The sequence below is a fragment of the Balaenoptera physalus genome (genome assembly GCF_965194825.1).
Source record: "Balaenoptera physalus genome assembly, chromosome: 13".
Classification (NCBI taxonomy): domain Eukaryota; kingdom Metazoa; phylum Chordata; class Mammalia; order Artiodactyla; family Balaenopteridae; genus Balaenoptera; species Balaenoptera physalus.
Window position 1 is genome coordinate 43,713,451 of NC_138892.1, and position 16,167 is coordinate 43,729,617.

The 16,167-nt window shown below is 34.8% G+C and overlaps 1 protein-coding gene across 1 annotated transcript in view; it reads left to right on the forward strand.

Moving 5' to 3' along the window:
• Positions 1-15,884, forward strand: part of CAPS2 (calcyphosine 2) — a 34,757-nt gene extending 18,873 nt beyond the window's left edge. Inside the window, 8 exon segments of the mRNA XM_082421164.1 lie at positions 3,177-3,251; positions 4,301-4,394; positions 7,463-7,581; positions 8,631-8,704; positions 10,298-10,452; positions 13,287-13,398; positions 13,401-13,405; positions 15,684-15,884. Of these exon segments, the coding sequence (XP_082277290.1) occupies positions 3,177-3,251; positions 4,301-4,394; positions 7,463-7,581; positions 8,631-8,704; positions 10,298-10,452; positions 13,287-13,398; positions 13,401-13,405; positions 15,684-15,863 (814 nt within the window). The 3' untranslated portion in view covers positions 15,864-15,884.
• The last annotated feature ends 283 nt before the right edge of the window (positions 15,885-16,167 follow it).

The following is a 16,167-nucleotide window of genomic DNA, read 5'->3' on the forward strand; positions in this document are numbered from 1 at the left end:
CCAAGAAATAGGACATTACCCCAAAAACCCTCCATGTGCTGCCCCTCAGCCAGTACCCACTTCCTCTGCCATACCAGGTTAACCTCTCTCCCTTGATATTGTAAATATAACTATCTAGTTATATACTTAACATGAAATCGCAAAATTTGGACGCTGTGTCTGGCTTCTTTTGCTCAACATTGTTTGTGAATTTTATCCATGTTATTTGTAGTTGTCCTTTATTCTCATTACTGTACAGTATTTTATTGTACAAATATAGCACAGTTTATTTACTCACAGCTGTTGGTGGACATTTAGCAATTTATGAATAGTGCCGCCGTGAACTTTTGTGCATTTTTTTGGTGAACATATGTATCCATTTCTGCTTAGTACACACTTACAAGTGGAATCGCTGGCCCATTTAGTATGCATATGTTCAGCTTTAAAAAATACTGCCAAATAGTTTTCCAAAGTGGTTGCTGCAATTAAAACTCCCACCAGTAGCAGTAGGAAGGTGCCAGTGGCACCATATCTTTGCCAGTGCTGGGAATTGTCTATATTTTTCATTTTAGTTCTTCTTATGGGTATATATTGGTGATTTTCACTTGCATTTCACTGGAGACTAATGATGTTGAGCACTTTTCATATGTATATTGATCATCTGGATATCCTCTTATAGGAAATGTCCATCCAAGTCTATTGGGTTATCTTTTTCATATTGATTTGTGGAACTTATTTCTATATTCTAGTTATGTGCCCTTTTTAAGCTATGTTTATTGGATGTATCTTTTCCTACCCTGTGGTCACCTTTTCATTCTCTTGACCATGTCTTTTGATGAACAAAAGTTGCTATATTTATTATAGACCAGTTTACCAATCTTTCCATTTATTGTTAGTGTCCTTTGTGTCTTCTTTACAAAATCTCTCCCTATCACCAACTCATCCCTCTGCCTCGTAATGCCACTTAGGTCATATGCGAAGTTGTTATAAATGCATGGTTTGTTTCTAGGCTTTTTTTTTCAGTCTCATCTACCTGTTATGCATTCCTGCACCAATATTATCCTGTCTTAATTAGTATTGTTATATATTAAATACCTAAAGCTTGTTTAGCTTTAATATTGTCTTGGCATACTCGGCTCGTTCCTCTTCAATATAAATTTTAGATTTAGCTAGTCTAGTTCTATGAAAAATCCTACAGGGGTATTGCTTACAATTATTGCAGTGATAGGCTTCACTCCCCTTATTCATTATTCCCAGAGGAGGAGGAGAAAATTCTGCTTCATAGAGTGGGAAGCAGGAATTGGCATGTGTAGTGCAGCCCTTCCTCTCTTTTTCTTAGGAGCCAGCTGTCTGCAGAAGTGCACATTCTCACCTATGCACTAAGTTTTACAGGGTCCCTCCCCAGCTGCAATGAGTGGGTTGGTCTGTTTAATTCTAGTGTTAAGGACTTAGGTTATTGTTGCTACATTTCTAAGCCATGGTTTCCAAGTGCTTTATCAATAATAAAATTCATATGTAAGTCTTCATCTGCCTGATTCTTATTTCTCTATCAGTTAAGAACTTGGAGATGTATTGGTGCTACTTATTGGATACATAAAACCCCAACATGGAACTTTCCATTTTATAATATAAATGCCTATTTAATTATTTTATGTTTTCAAAAAGACTCTAGACTCTTTGAAGCTATTATGTCAACCTATCACTGTTAAACTGAGTTCTGTTTACCTTTGAGAGGCAATATAATGTAATGGTTATGAGCAATTTTCTTTGGCTCTGCCATGTGCTAACTGTATAACTCTGTAAACTTTATTTTTAGAATGCGGATAATAGTACTTACTTCCTAGAGTTATTGCAAGCATTAAGTGAACCAATACACATTAAAATGATTTTAACACAGACTAGTGTCTAAGAAGTTCTTAATAAATAGTAGCTATTATTATTACTTTCATTTTCTCAGCATTCAGAATTGTTTCAGGCACATAGTGGGCATTCAATAAACACATTAATACTAACGGATTAAATTGAATTAAGATGACCAAGCTTTCATGGCTCCACTCTGTGTTCACAAACTCTCATTTGGTTTACAGATTCTTATTTGCTATATCCTGCTTACCTTTCATAGAGACCTAGATTTTATAGAGGTATAACTTTTCAAGATCTCAATGAGCTACAGACTTACTTACTGTTTACATTATTGCAATTTCATTATACCTGCAGTTTTATGGGAATATCATAAAATTACTTAGGAAGGGAAGTAAAGAAACATCACCGAATCTTCAGATTTCTTAATATAAAGGAGATTATTGGTAGTAGGGTGTCAAAGTATGTGTCATTGGGTTTTGCTTTATATTATGAAACAGAATTTTTGAACTGGCAGTCCTTGTGAGATAGTTCAATGCTATCTAAAGGCCATAAGGATTAAATAACTGATCTGAGTTTCACAGCTAGAACTATAGCCAAGACTGGAACCTCATCCAGCACTCTTTCTCTCTACTCTATTTTGGCAAAGAATGTTTTCAGCTACGCATAACTGAAAACCTGACTGACAGTGGCTTAAACAAGTCACGATTTATTTTCCTTATACAACCAGCTGCTTGGAGGTAGGAAAGTTGGTTTTAGTTCAGTGGCTCAGTGAGGCGCAGCTCTGGGCTGGCTTCCCTGAGATCGTATTCGCCTCTCTGACATGGTTGCCTGATGGCTACAATGGCTCCTAGCATCATATCCCTGCCATGTTCACAGGCAGGAACTCTTCCCGTGCCACTCTATTATCAGGACAAAAGAAAGTCTTTCCTGGAAGTTTACTGGAAGAACTGGGTCCCTTAGTCACTTCTAATTGCAAGAGGCTAAGAAAGCAAATTCTGTGGTGGGAGAGAGGCAAAGAAGAGGGTTAGAAATGGCTGTCGGGTAGCTCTGCAACTGTGCCAGGCACAAATGTGCTATCTCTGCTCCGTACTGACTTTGTAGCACTTTGATATAAGTTCTAACGTTAAAGTCATTCATGTATTATATACCATAGCTCTGGGTAATCTCTTCTCTGTCTGCCACAGCTAGCAATCTGGAATAAAAAGAGGTTTATACCTCACCTTTATCCAATATGTGCATTTTCAAAATATTAATTTTTTGGGTACTTTTATCATTTACATCAAATTTAAATTTGTAATTTAAGTATAATTATTAACAATTGTATTTCTTAGCAGGATAAGAACTCAGTCTACATTAACTGAAAGTATGCTTTCTCATAAAGTACAATTTGATGGTAGGATCATATCAAGGTAATCGTCATTTTACTAAACTTTTTAATCCTATGATTATAAAAAGGTATTTTCTTTTCAAATAGAAATAGCAATAATAATATTAGTTAAATTTGTCACATTTAAGTGAAAAATGTGAATTTAGCACAAACGTTTTTAGGTAATATATATTTAATCTGTTACAAAAATTATGGGAAGTATGAGTCTAAAAGAAAAACATTTCAATTAGAAGTTATTTAAAATGTGACTTTAAAATGTATTTCAAAAAGAAATTTATAAGTGAATCTTTAAAGATACATATTACTACTAGAAGATTCTAAACTATTTAAAAATCAACACTTATGTAAGCTGCTTTATTTAATTTCATTTTAATGGCTTAAGTTAACACTAAACTATTGGTAGATGTAAAGTGACAAATTCTTAAATCTGTTATCCAGTCTTATAAACTTCCAGTAATACATAATGCTACTTGATGTTCTACATGAATCTTAAAGGTAGGGTGGTTTTTTAAAAATTATATTTGTTCAGTGATTTTAAACTTGCCGTGAGAAAAGGTAATAAATGTATATCTATCTCTGAGTGGCTTCTTGCAAGCTCAACATTTTTTTTTAAAGGTCTTTCACTGTATCTTAAGTCTATGCCAAAATAGTAATCTATATTGTAATATATCCATATTCGTATCAGTGTAAGATAAAGCTTTTTTCTCCATCCAAATCTGACTTAAGTTGACATTTCGGCAATCTCTGTCATGGTTTCCCATAACTCTTGCCCATTAACACACATTTGAGCGAGTCCTGTTATCCCTCCTTGATATACACTATCCATTTATTATTAAATATGAAAAGTATCCTACTTGAAAATCTTTGATATTATTCTGCTTTTCTAGAAATGGACATGATGCTTGCAGAGAGCTGGTTGGGCTCTTTTTTACTCATGACCATTCCCTTACAATTTATGAGTATCGGCAATTTGGGAAAAATAGGTATGCCATAAAACACTGTTACAACTCTCAAGATGATTACTTCCCAGAGAAGCTGAATAACTTTACATTTTTGTCATTTAACTTCTAGAACAAATGTGCTTCCTTTTATTCAAAAAAACATTTATTGTCATCAGCATGGACAAAGAAAAGGAAAACAATACCAACTTGGTGATTTTTATACTGTAAGTTGAGCATGTGTGCACACACATATGTTTTACTCGCTGGTGTTGGATTTTGAGGGATCCTGTGGGCCTAGTGGAGCAGAGTTTCTAGTTTCCAGTTTATTTTTTTTCCCCCCTTCCTGAGCAGGGACATTTGTGTTGGCTAATGGTTGATATTTCCCCAGGAGGTTCTGTCTCTGTTCCAGATCCCAATGGTCTGAATCTAAGCATAGCATTTATTCCCTGTAACACTCCCTCCACCACCACCAATTCCACAATATAAGCCCAGGAGACCTTGTCTCTTGGTACTTTTAAAGGCCCTGCCAGGCTATACCACTGGGTAAGTGGCCACTTCAATAGTACCAGGAGTAATTCTCCACCTAATGCAGGCTTATCTTCTGAGGACACACATTTTTCTCCACATGGGGCATTTGGCTTCTGGAGCCGTCATATATCTCCTAGTTAGCTTATCTTCCTTGTGATTTCCCTGCCTTGCACACCTCCTGGCGTACGGCGTATAACAAGGATTCCCTAGCATGAGTCCATCATACGTAATGTCAGAATTTGTATAGTGCTCTTAAATTTTAAATTGTTACATTCATGTCATCTCATGATTAAAATGTAGCACTATCCACAGTGATCATGTAACAAAAATATACTCATAGGCCAAATCACTGGAAATGGAACTGTGAATAACTTAAAAACATTCCCTGCTTTTGTGGGAATTACAGTCTAATGGGAAACAGTCAGAAGGCCAGATAGGAGGGGCAATGACCCAGTTTTCTCGAGTCAAAGGAGGCTTCTTGGAGAAAGTGCCATCTAACCTTGACCTAGGTAGGCTGGGATACGTAGATGGAAGAGGGTAGGGAAAGGCTTCCAGGTGGAGGAGACAGCTGGTGCAAAGAACAAAAGCATGAAAGACATGGCTTTTTTTGAGAACTGAAAGTAGTTCAGTGTTGTTGAACTCTGCTTCAAGGTGGGGGTGGGCAACAGACGAATCAGAGTTTATTAAGGGTGGCCTTTTGTTAAAGACTTGTCGAAAATGTCTTGGGGAGTCACTGAAAGGGGAGAGGTGGATGAAATGAAGGGAGGTGGCATCATCAGGTTTGTGATTTAGAAAGACTTCTCTGGTTGCAGTGTGGGGAATGGACTGAAGACTAGTACAAAGGACCAGATTGGATTGAACTACATTAATCTAGGAAGGCAGTTGAGACAACCTGAATTAGGCGAGTGACTGTGGCTATGAAGCTAATTAGAAAAATTTTAAAAAAAATCTTCAGGCAGTAGAATCATAAGATGTAGTGACCAGCTGGGTGAGGAGTTGGGGGTGAGGAAAACCTTTACATCTCAAACTTGGATTGAATGCATTATGCATACACTCTATATCTGTATCTATTATCTATATCTATATCTGTGTGTATGTCTCTTAGCCAGCCTCTAGAGATTGAGAAAAGTAGCTCCAACTCACATTTCACAACCTGTAGGAAGAATGTTTAATGCCTATCCCAGATAGATGAAAGTTACCTCTAGCCCTGAGCTGCTGTCTCTAATAATTTATTTGTTCTTACTGTCCCTGTTCCATATTACTTGAACCAGATGTGGAGCTTTGCTCCCTCTTATGATTTCCAAGAAAAAGAGAGAGAGAAAGAGAGAGGGAGAGAGAGAGAAGAGGGAAGGAAGGAAAGAAAGGAGGAAGGGAGGGAGGGAGGAAGGGAGGAATGGAGCAAAAGAGAGAGAGAGGGAAAGAGAAAAAGAGAGAGAAAGAGCCACACACAAACTATATATATGATACCTTGGGTGTGTGGCAGACATTTTGAAGGGGATATGGAGGGAGGTTTATATTGCAGCAGTGTACGGAATTTACAATTTGTTATTAGACATCCTTATTCTTAAAAATATGTCCTTTGAATATTTCCCATGGTAAAGGCCCTCCTCTCAATTTTCTGACTCCTTCCACCTCTTGCTCTTCCCCACAATCTTCTATTTCTTTGTGCAGAAATATTCAACCTTATCTTTCTTTTTGGGGGGCGTTGGGTCTCTTTTGCCTTCCAGGTGTTGCTCTGGAACTTATCTTTTCATTTCTATATGCCTCATCAAGGTCTTTTTTCTAAATACTCCCTAAAATAAATTGTAATGCCAGCTGTTAAGATAATACTTATAGAAACATGCACTTGTGTCCATAGACACACACACATAAAAGTGCACCCACATATGTTCACTCACATACATACGTATATTGCTTTGGATGCACTGACACAGACCTCATAGATGTACCGTTACGCACACATGTATGTATACACACATATGCTTAGATGCATAACACTGCTACACATATCATGTAGTCTCTTTAATTGCTTAAATAATAATTTCAAGAAAATTTATACACATTTCAAAGAGTGAAGAAGGTACTTATAGTTACAAGTTTTCTAAAGTAAATGCTCCAGGATAAAGGAGAGGAGAGAAATCTCTTCCCTTACTTTCAAAAGAGATAAATAAGCCTCATTTTAAATTTGTGTTTGTCCATATTTGACCATATTTATTTGAGAAACTCAGAAATTAAAATAATAATTTTCTAAGTTTGGATTAAGGATTTTTGAGGGGAATTTTTTCAGCAAAGTCTTGATGCTCTTAATAGCTTAAAATTAGTTTTACATTTATGTAATGTTTGTCATCAAAAGACCAGGTGAAAGAGGGTGATGAACCTGTCATAGTTCATCAATTTGCAGCACATCTTTCTGTGGATAAATAGCTCTATTTCTGTATTTTGGGGTGTCATAATTTCCACTGAAATAACTTGTCCTTTCTTCCTCTGATTCTGAAAAACAATTGGAGTTCTTATTTTTTTCACATGAATTGTTGAATCTAAGATTGTTCTAATTGGGAGATTGGGAAATTAGTTCTCCTATTTTCCTATATTATTAGCTGAAGCCTGTGTTGTTTCTAAATATTCTCTCAATATACTTTTTTATTAGTATAAAAGTATATCACATCAGATATAATCAAACTTGAATATTTAAAATTAGTATTAGTTGTAGTTTACTTCTTATATATTTTATAGTTTAAATAATTCAATTTGTTCATTTCTTTAGGGTGCAAACTTGACATTTTTGAGCTCTGATCATCCCAGACTTCCAGAAAGCATAAAAGAAAACACATTGCTTACACTTCGAATCACAAATATTGATCAGAGAGCTTTGGATTCTCTCAAGTAAGTCAAACATGCATTTGTCATTTTGGAGGTAAGTGAAAACATTATGTTTATTATATTAAAATGAGATTCTATATCAAAGCATTTTGATTTTAGTTAAGATTTATATTTAAAAAAATAAAGCATAGCTATACATATCCATTTTATGTGCTATATCTTGTACTCAAATACACTCCATGTGTGGGAACAGTTATAATCAAGTAGAAATTTAAAATGTCCCATTTTAAGTTAGTTAAAGTACTTTATTAATTTGCCTGTGCTATAATACTTTTATTTTACCGAATGCTACCAAAATAATACATTTTAAAAGATGGGATACAATACAATATAATAACAACTTTTTCCACATTTTTAGTGTGATGCTTTTTTTAAGCACTAAAAAAAGTCTTGGGTCCCACATGCTTGTGGTATTCATTGATTGATAATACATATAATGAAAAAACAATGCTATGAATCAAAAGCTTTTAAATGAATTTTGGGTTTTTTTTTTTTCTTATCACAGAAAACATATATGCCATTCTTGTGGAGTGTTTTTTGGTGCTAAATATAATCAAGATAACAATAATTGGTGTACTCTCTGTACATTAGAGGCCATTTGCCATAAATTGGCTATAAGGAAGTCTGTGCTTCTTTGTCTTTTACTGTATTGTTCAATATGATTGCTTTTTTTTTTTTTGCTTTTTAAAATAACATTTTTACATTTTATACATTTAAAGGTAAAACTGCTTTTAAATTTAATAGTTTTAATTAAGTATTTTAAAAGAACATTGAAATAGCTACAAAACTGAATATAATGTTTAAAGGTAGTTCTTGGAAGGTTTAAGGATTTTAGCTTTTGATTTATCATATTTAATTCTCCCAAGGATTAAAGCAGGGAGCAAAGGTGGGACTTGATTAATCTCTAAGCACTCTTCCAACTTTCTGTAGCTTATTAAGAGTGAGAATTTATTTGAGAATTTCTTTGAGTCTAGAGCAGGGAAAGCTTGGAGTTTCCATACTCAAGACTGCAAAACAATATATTTTTATCACTGCGAACATGTCAATTGCAGAACTGATTCTGTGGAACATGATGATGTAACCAATGAAGAAGCCAATGACAGATTGGCTTTCAAGGCCATTCAAAGTGTGTGTCATTACTATACTCTCAAGTATTAATTTTCAACCATTTTCTTTGTAAGTAGTAAAGCAGTATTTTCCAGATATTGCTTAGTTTTTTGGCACTTGATTTATATTTCCTATTTGCTTTCCTATCTTTTTATAAATTTATACACACATACATGTTTAAAAATATTTTTAGTATTTCTCCTACTTTAATGATCCTGTCTAACTGAATAACTAGTATTTTATGATTTATGAATTTAAAAATTTTAGAAAGTACTAGATAGTATGGGTTTTATTCATGAAATGAATATAAGTGATTTTTGCAATATAGTACTTGTCTTATGCATTAGATGATATCCTAAAGAGATCTGTGGCGGCCTAGTGTGAAAAAAAAAAAAATACTAGACTGGGAGCCAGATTCATGTTTGGAGCTGTTCATTCAGTAGACATATGACTGTGTATACTCTTGCACCTCTTTCATTATATCTAAAATAGGGATAATAACCTCTTTTATTAACTTTCAGAGTTGTTGTAGGTGATAAGTGAAATATATGTAGGTTTTGTACTCTAAAGCATTTTATAGATTTGTTTCTAGAGTCCACTCTTGTAATCAATACAGTATACTAGGCTCAAATAGACAAGTCCTTTGTTGAATCTCATAGTCAAGAAGGCAGGAAGGCATTAAACAACTAATCACAGAAGTCAACGTATAACTTATAAATTTTGATAAACCCTGATTTATCATATAAAGATGATATTGGAGTAAGAAGGCTAAAAACAGATTTAAAAGTTGTCTGGGATTGGTATTTGAACTCTCAAATATTCTTGATGCCATTGTTACTAAATAGTTTTCTCTGTTCTATCACGATCAATATGGTATTTGTCACTACTGTATCTAGTGACATTTGTTTTTTCTTCTAATGTATTATATTTAATAACTGCTCTGGTAAAGTTACCTATATTTTCTCAAGTAAAGATGGCACAAACTGCATCAAATGAAATCTGTCCCACAAAGAGAATGAGCCTAAGAATATAAATTCTTATAAATTCCTAGAAGAAAGGGTTACTTTAAATGTATAAGTATAGGAGAGCATTCCAAAGCCTTGATGCTATTTAATATATAACCTACAGTTTGAAGATTTCAAACTATTTTAGAAATTTTGAACTGATGAATTGATGTCAGGCAGATCACTCAAAAATTTGTAATTCAGTTGGTAATTACAAAGAAAGAGGAAAGAGATTAAAGATATGGGCTTGATAGATGAAGAGGAAACCTGGAAAATTTTAAAAAACTAAGATTTTATTTGTAACATTTAGGTTATTTTCATGCTGATAAAGTGAACCATTATTTTCCTATATATAAAATATAACACTTTCACCACACAGTGGTGCTATTGTTCTGGTATATTTTACATGTGATTTTGTATATAACCCCCTTTACTAAGAGCATTCTATTTTTCAAAGCCTTTTGTCAGTCATACGTATGATCTGGTTGCATATTCACATCCCTTATGTCAGTTATATCAACTTTAATTTTCTTACCGGAGAGACAATTGCAATTTGATACATTTGTGCATAGGAATAATTAGTTTCCATCTCTCTTCTTCTTAAACAGATGTGCTAAAAGAACAGCTATGTAAAAGAGGTGTTTGTATTTTGACTGGATTGAGAAAATACCTTCAACAATTGGACAAGGAAGGAAATGGACTTTTAGATAAGGCAGATTTTAAGCAAGCTTTAAAAGTATTTCACTTAGAAGTGTCCGAAAATGTATGTACCACAGATAATTCTCTGCAGTGAATGACATATTATTCTTCAGTGGTCTTATTCACTTTTCTACTGAAATTTTAGTAGTTCATTTGTCTCCTTCTTTATGCCTCATTATCAGTGTTAAGCCATCAGGCAAGTCCTGCTGATTTTTTAAATGTCGACATTCATCCCTCCCTCATATACTTATTAAGAGCCTAATAAGTGGGCATTGTTCTAAACTCTGAGAAGACATACTCTGTACTCGTAAGGTCTTCATAAGTAAAGGAAAGAAAAATATAAATGATTACAAAACAACATGATAAGTGTTAAATAGAGAATGCTTTCAGAACATGTGAGATAAATTGCAAGCCAGGTTATGGAGAAGGAAGTTCATAGGATTCCTGGAGGTGGGTATATGTCCGAGCTGAGTTTTGAAGGATGAGGAGGAATGAAGCAGACGAGAGGGGAGGAGGAGTGTGGATCAGACAATGGCTACTTCAGGAAAGGGAGAAGCACATGGGAAGGCTTCCAGGGGAGAGGGAGTGAGGCAGGTTCCAGGAATTGCCCCAGAGGCTTCACCCCTACCTTTCCCTCTGCTGTGAGTAATCTTCCACCAGACCTTTGCATGGTTGAATTTTCACATCATTCAGGTTTTCTCTACTAAGAACACTACACTGACACCTCCATCTAAAGGAGCATCCCATCTGATCCCTGATCCTCTCTATACCATTTATCCATTTTGTTTTCTTTATACCACTTTGTATATATTCTCTGGCTCTGCCTGCAGTAGAATGGAAGTCCCATCAGGGCAGAGACCAAGGTGCTTCTTGTTTCCTGCTCTATTTCTAATACCTCGAATAGAACCTGGCATTTGGCAGGTGCTGAATAAATAGACGATGCATGAGTTGAAATAGATAGATAGGTGGAAGGAAGGAAAAGAGAAGAATGGAGAGAAATAAGCCTAGCAGTGTCCATTACATTAAAGCTTTGCATGCTATGCTCAGAAGTTTGGATTTTATCCTGAGTGTATATGAATTTGAAACATGTCTACCTCAAGGGTTTTAGATAAGGCATTCTCTTGCATTGTTCTCTTTTGCTTCAAATCGTCTTGTCACAAGATATAGTACATTTTGTGGGAGGAACACTGGAAATTGAATTTATGAGATAAAGGTTCAAGTTCTAGCCTTAACATTTGAACTGTGTGATCTTGAATAGGCCTTTTCACTTTTCTGACAGACAGACTCTGCTGGAGCAATCCAGAGGCAATACTTATAGTCAGAGTTGCTTTGAAACTCAAATGAGAAAATTACATGCCTTATCAATTGTAAACTCCTGTGCCGGTATGGTATTGCTTATTATTGCTGTGCCATACCTGTCTTGTGGTTTTTTACAATATTTAACCTTGTGGCCCACCTAGTGACACACACTAGGGATTATCTAACTTCATCTCTTCCTTGCATTAATCATAATAATAATAATAGTAATAAAACAGCAATAGAAAATTAGAAAGATGTGGTGTCTTATACCCTGTTTTTTCTTTTCCTCTATAATATCACTGGAGACTGCCCATGCAATGAGAAGCAAAAACAAGAACATAAGAATCACCAACCTGGGTCTAATTCTGGCACTAGTTTTAGGGAAGGCAAAGTCATTCTTACTAATTTGAAATTTTAAAAAATTGGTATGCCCCCTAAATTGCCTAATTTATAGAGAGATACTATCAATAAATATACCTTAGTTTTTTTTCAGCTGAATTATCATTTTCCATCCTGCACCATATTTTAGAAAGAGTTATATAAATTTGTTGCCACTTTTGGTAAATTATTCAGTTCTTGAAAAATGTTTCTTTTAAGCTTCTAGCATTATCTTTTAATTCTAGTATCCCTTGAGTTGGGTGAGCAAATTCAACTTCTATCCATATTACGTATGATTTTAAAGATTAAGCTCATTTTCACACTTAAAAGGTCATTTTATACACCTTAAAGTCTTTTTATGTGCAGGGCATTACAACAGACCAAAAAAATGTATGAGTTGTTGAGAACTGCGGGGGGGGGGGGGCGGGCAGGGCGTCTTAAGTTTCCTTATTAAATTTTAATTGAAAAAATTAGGAGGAAATGGAAGAGAATATTTTGGGGGTAACCATTATTTGTCAGTCACCTTGCTAGGTGTTTTATTTATATTCTCATTTAAAGCTAACAACTTGACTGAAATATTGAAAATCTATTTATCTGAGTTTAAGAAAATCTCATGCTGTATTTTTTTTGGTTGTTGTTAGGAACTTTATGAATAGAATATTCTATTAAATAGTGCATTTGCCGAAGAAGTAAGTGGCAATAGTAAAATGAATAAATTGGCATAAGGGATCTACTCAAAACAGCACCTTTCAGTGTAAATCATGGAATAATTGTTAGAGTCACTCAAATCTCTTATACTTTCAAGTATGAAGACTAGCAGAAGTACAGTCAGTATCCTGATGCCTTTTGGAGGCATTCCAGTAAGTGAAGTGACTTCTTAATTGTCACTGATATAATACATTAAAGATAATGAAATGGTCAAATTCAAGTGAATGGTAAGCATTTTTTATTGAAAAAAAAATTTAAAAAGATATATTTGTGATTTATTGCCACTCTTAAATGTTTCTTAACTTTATGGAACTGTCCACTACAGAGTTCCTCTAAATAAGCTTTTTTAGTGCCTTTGATTGGATTTATATGTAACTTTTTGGAATTTTCTTATTAAGTCCACTACCTTGTCTAGGGCTACAACAGATGTAACAAAATGCTATTATGATGATTATTGTTGTGGCCATATATAACTTAAAGGTGTAACAGCGGTCTCTGTGTGATCATTTCTAGGATTTTGAGTCTTTGTGGCTAATTCTAAATGGTTATGGCAATGGCAAGGTTGATTACGGAGAATTAAAGCGTGCTGTTATTGGTGAAATGAATGAATACAGGAAATCATTTGTTCAAAGGTAACTTGAAGTAATCTTTCAAATAGTTACTTTTAATAGATTTTTAGGTTCATTCTTTCAAATCTTTAATGAATTACCATTGAAAATGTTTTAAATTCCTTTCCCTGTAATGTATTTTGGGTTTAGTAAAACACAAACACACACAAACACATACAAATCTACCCAGTATAAAGCAAAATAAATTATGCCTATGTTTTAGGAAAATATTATAAGAGGAAAATAAAATCTGAAATTAAATTTCAGTTCACAAATTACTAATTCCATAAATTGCTGGCTCCATATAGTTATATGTCTATATCTATTATTAAATATTTCCAAGCCTCAGTTTCTTATCTCACAGAACTGGTCTAAGGTATTACATGTAAAATTATGAGCATTATAGCTGTCCCAGTGTCAAGGCTCAATGCACATTATCTTAGGATGATGACTAAAACATGTTTCTCTACTTTTTAAAACTTTTTTTAAAAAATTTATTTATTTATATATATTTTTTATTTTTGGCTGTGTTGGGTCTTCATTTCTGTGCGAGGGTTTTCTCTAGTTGTGGCAAGCAGGGTCCACTCTTCATCGCGGTGCGCGGGCCTCTCACTATCGCGGCCTCTCTTGTTGCGGAGCACAGGCTCCAGACGCGCAGGCTCAGTAGTTGTGGTGCACGGGCCTAGGTGCTCCGCGGCATGTGGGATCCTCCCAGACCAGGGCTCGAACCCGTGTCCCCTGCATTGGCAGGCAGATTCCCAACCACTGCACCACCAGGGAAGCCCTCTACTTTTTAAATATGCATGCTAAATGTTAAAATGAAGATTAAAATGATCATGTTAAATTGTAATTAAAAACAGGAGCTCTGACTTATGTAGGAGAGAAGATATTAGGTTCTGGTAGCCATTTTTAGAGCATGCTTTTGAGCAATGTAGTTTTCTTTTTCTTTTGTATATGTACCTAATATAAAATATATATTTATCTAATACTGAAACAAAGCTATTGTGAATAGGGTAGTATGAACAATTACATTGGGTACAAATCTCAAATAGAAAATATCAAAATCTTTATCTTTACTGGCCAAAAGACAAAATAAAAACCTTATGTTAAACAAATTCACCACATAATATTTATAAATTTGCATATATTTTTACCTTACATGTCCTGATGATAGGTGTGAGTATCAGGAGTAGAAACTGGAGGGTTGTCTCTTTCATAAGTCTTGGTCCTGGGAATAGAGGACAAAAGTAGACTTAGTTTGCTAGGGCTACCATAACAAATACCATAGACTGGGTGACTTACACGACAGAAATTTGTTGTCTCACAATTCTGGAGGCTAGAAGTCCAAGATCCAGGTGTCATTAGGTTTGGTTTCTCCTGAGGCTGCTTTCCTTGGCTTGTAATTAACTGGCTGTCTTCTCCCTGCGTTCTCATGGTCATCCCTCAGTCTGTGTTGTCTGTGTCCTAATCTCCTCTTCTTATGAGGATACCAGTCATATTGGATTAGGGCCAGCCCTAATGATTTCATTTTAATTTAACCACCTCTTTAAAGGCTCTATCTTCTTCTGCAGTCACACGCTGAGGTACTGGAGGTTAGGGCTTCAACATATGAATTTTGGGGAGGATGCAATTCAGTCCATAACAGGTACCACATACCTGTGACATTATTGTGAATAAACAAACTTGATTCCAGTTTTGACTCATCTGCAAATGTAGGATGTTGCTTTTGGTCAGTTGTATGTTTCTATGGACCCACTCCTCTTCTCAATAAAATATATTTTATGATCCTCAGAATTGCATTGAATTAGAGGAGTGAAAAAACAACTAGCATTTCGAAAGGTAGTGTTAAATTTCAGGAAATAGAGTAACAAAACCCATTTAAGAATTATTTAACTTTCTCATTGATTTTAGTAATGGAATATTTGCAGGTTTACTTTTTGAATCAAAATAGTCCTGGTCATTTGTCTTGGCCATTTATCAATTTCATGTGATTCGTAGAGCTGAAAGTTACCTGAGAGGTCTTTTACCCAACTCCTCAGTGTGCAGAAGAGGAAAGCCAGGGTAACAGAGGTTAAGTTACTTTCTCAAGGTCAGGGTGCTAGAAAGTGGTAGTGCACCTTAAGTGCAGGTTACCGAATATCTTGCTCCAATATCTTTCTCCCTGTTTTCATGATGCTTCCTTCATATACCACTTTAGTACTTTAAACTGTCTTGTTTAGAGGTCAAAAATAACCTACTGCAGAATAGAAAATTAGGTCCTAATGATTTCATAGAAAAAAATAACACTTCTCTCTTTATTTAGGCCTTTATGAAACTGGATTTTAACAAAACAGGCAGTGCGCCTGTTATAGACATAAGAAAATGTTATTGTGGAAAGAAGCATCCTCAAGTAATTTCAGGTAATTATCACAAGTCAAAATGCATTAGATTTCTAAAATGTGAGTTAATCAAAGTACTATCTTTAAATTATATTAATTTATAGCATGGACTTGAGGCCATTAAGTGAGGAAATAAATAATTATTTTTTAAACCAGAAATGTGAGAGCTTTCTTTTCTTTTTTTTAACATCTTTATTAGAGTATAATTGCTTTACAATGGTGTGTCAGTTTCTGCTTTATAACAAAGTGAATCATTTATACATGTACATATACCCCCATATCTCCTCCCTCTTGCGTCTCCCTCCCACCCTCCCTATCCCAACCCTCTAGGTGGTCACAAAGCACCGAGCTGATCTCCCTGTGCTATGTGGCTGCTTCCCACTAGCTATCTATTTTACATTTGGTAGT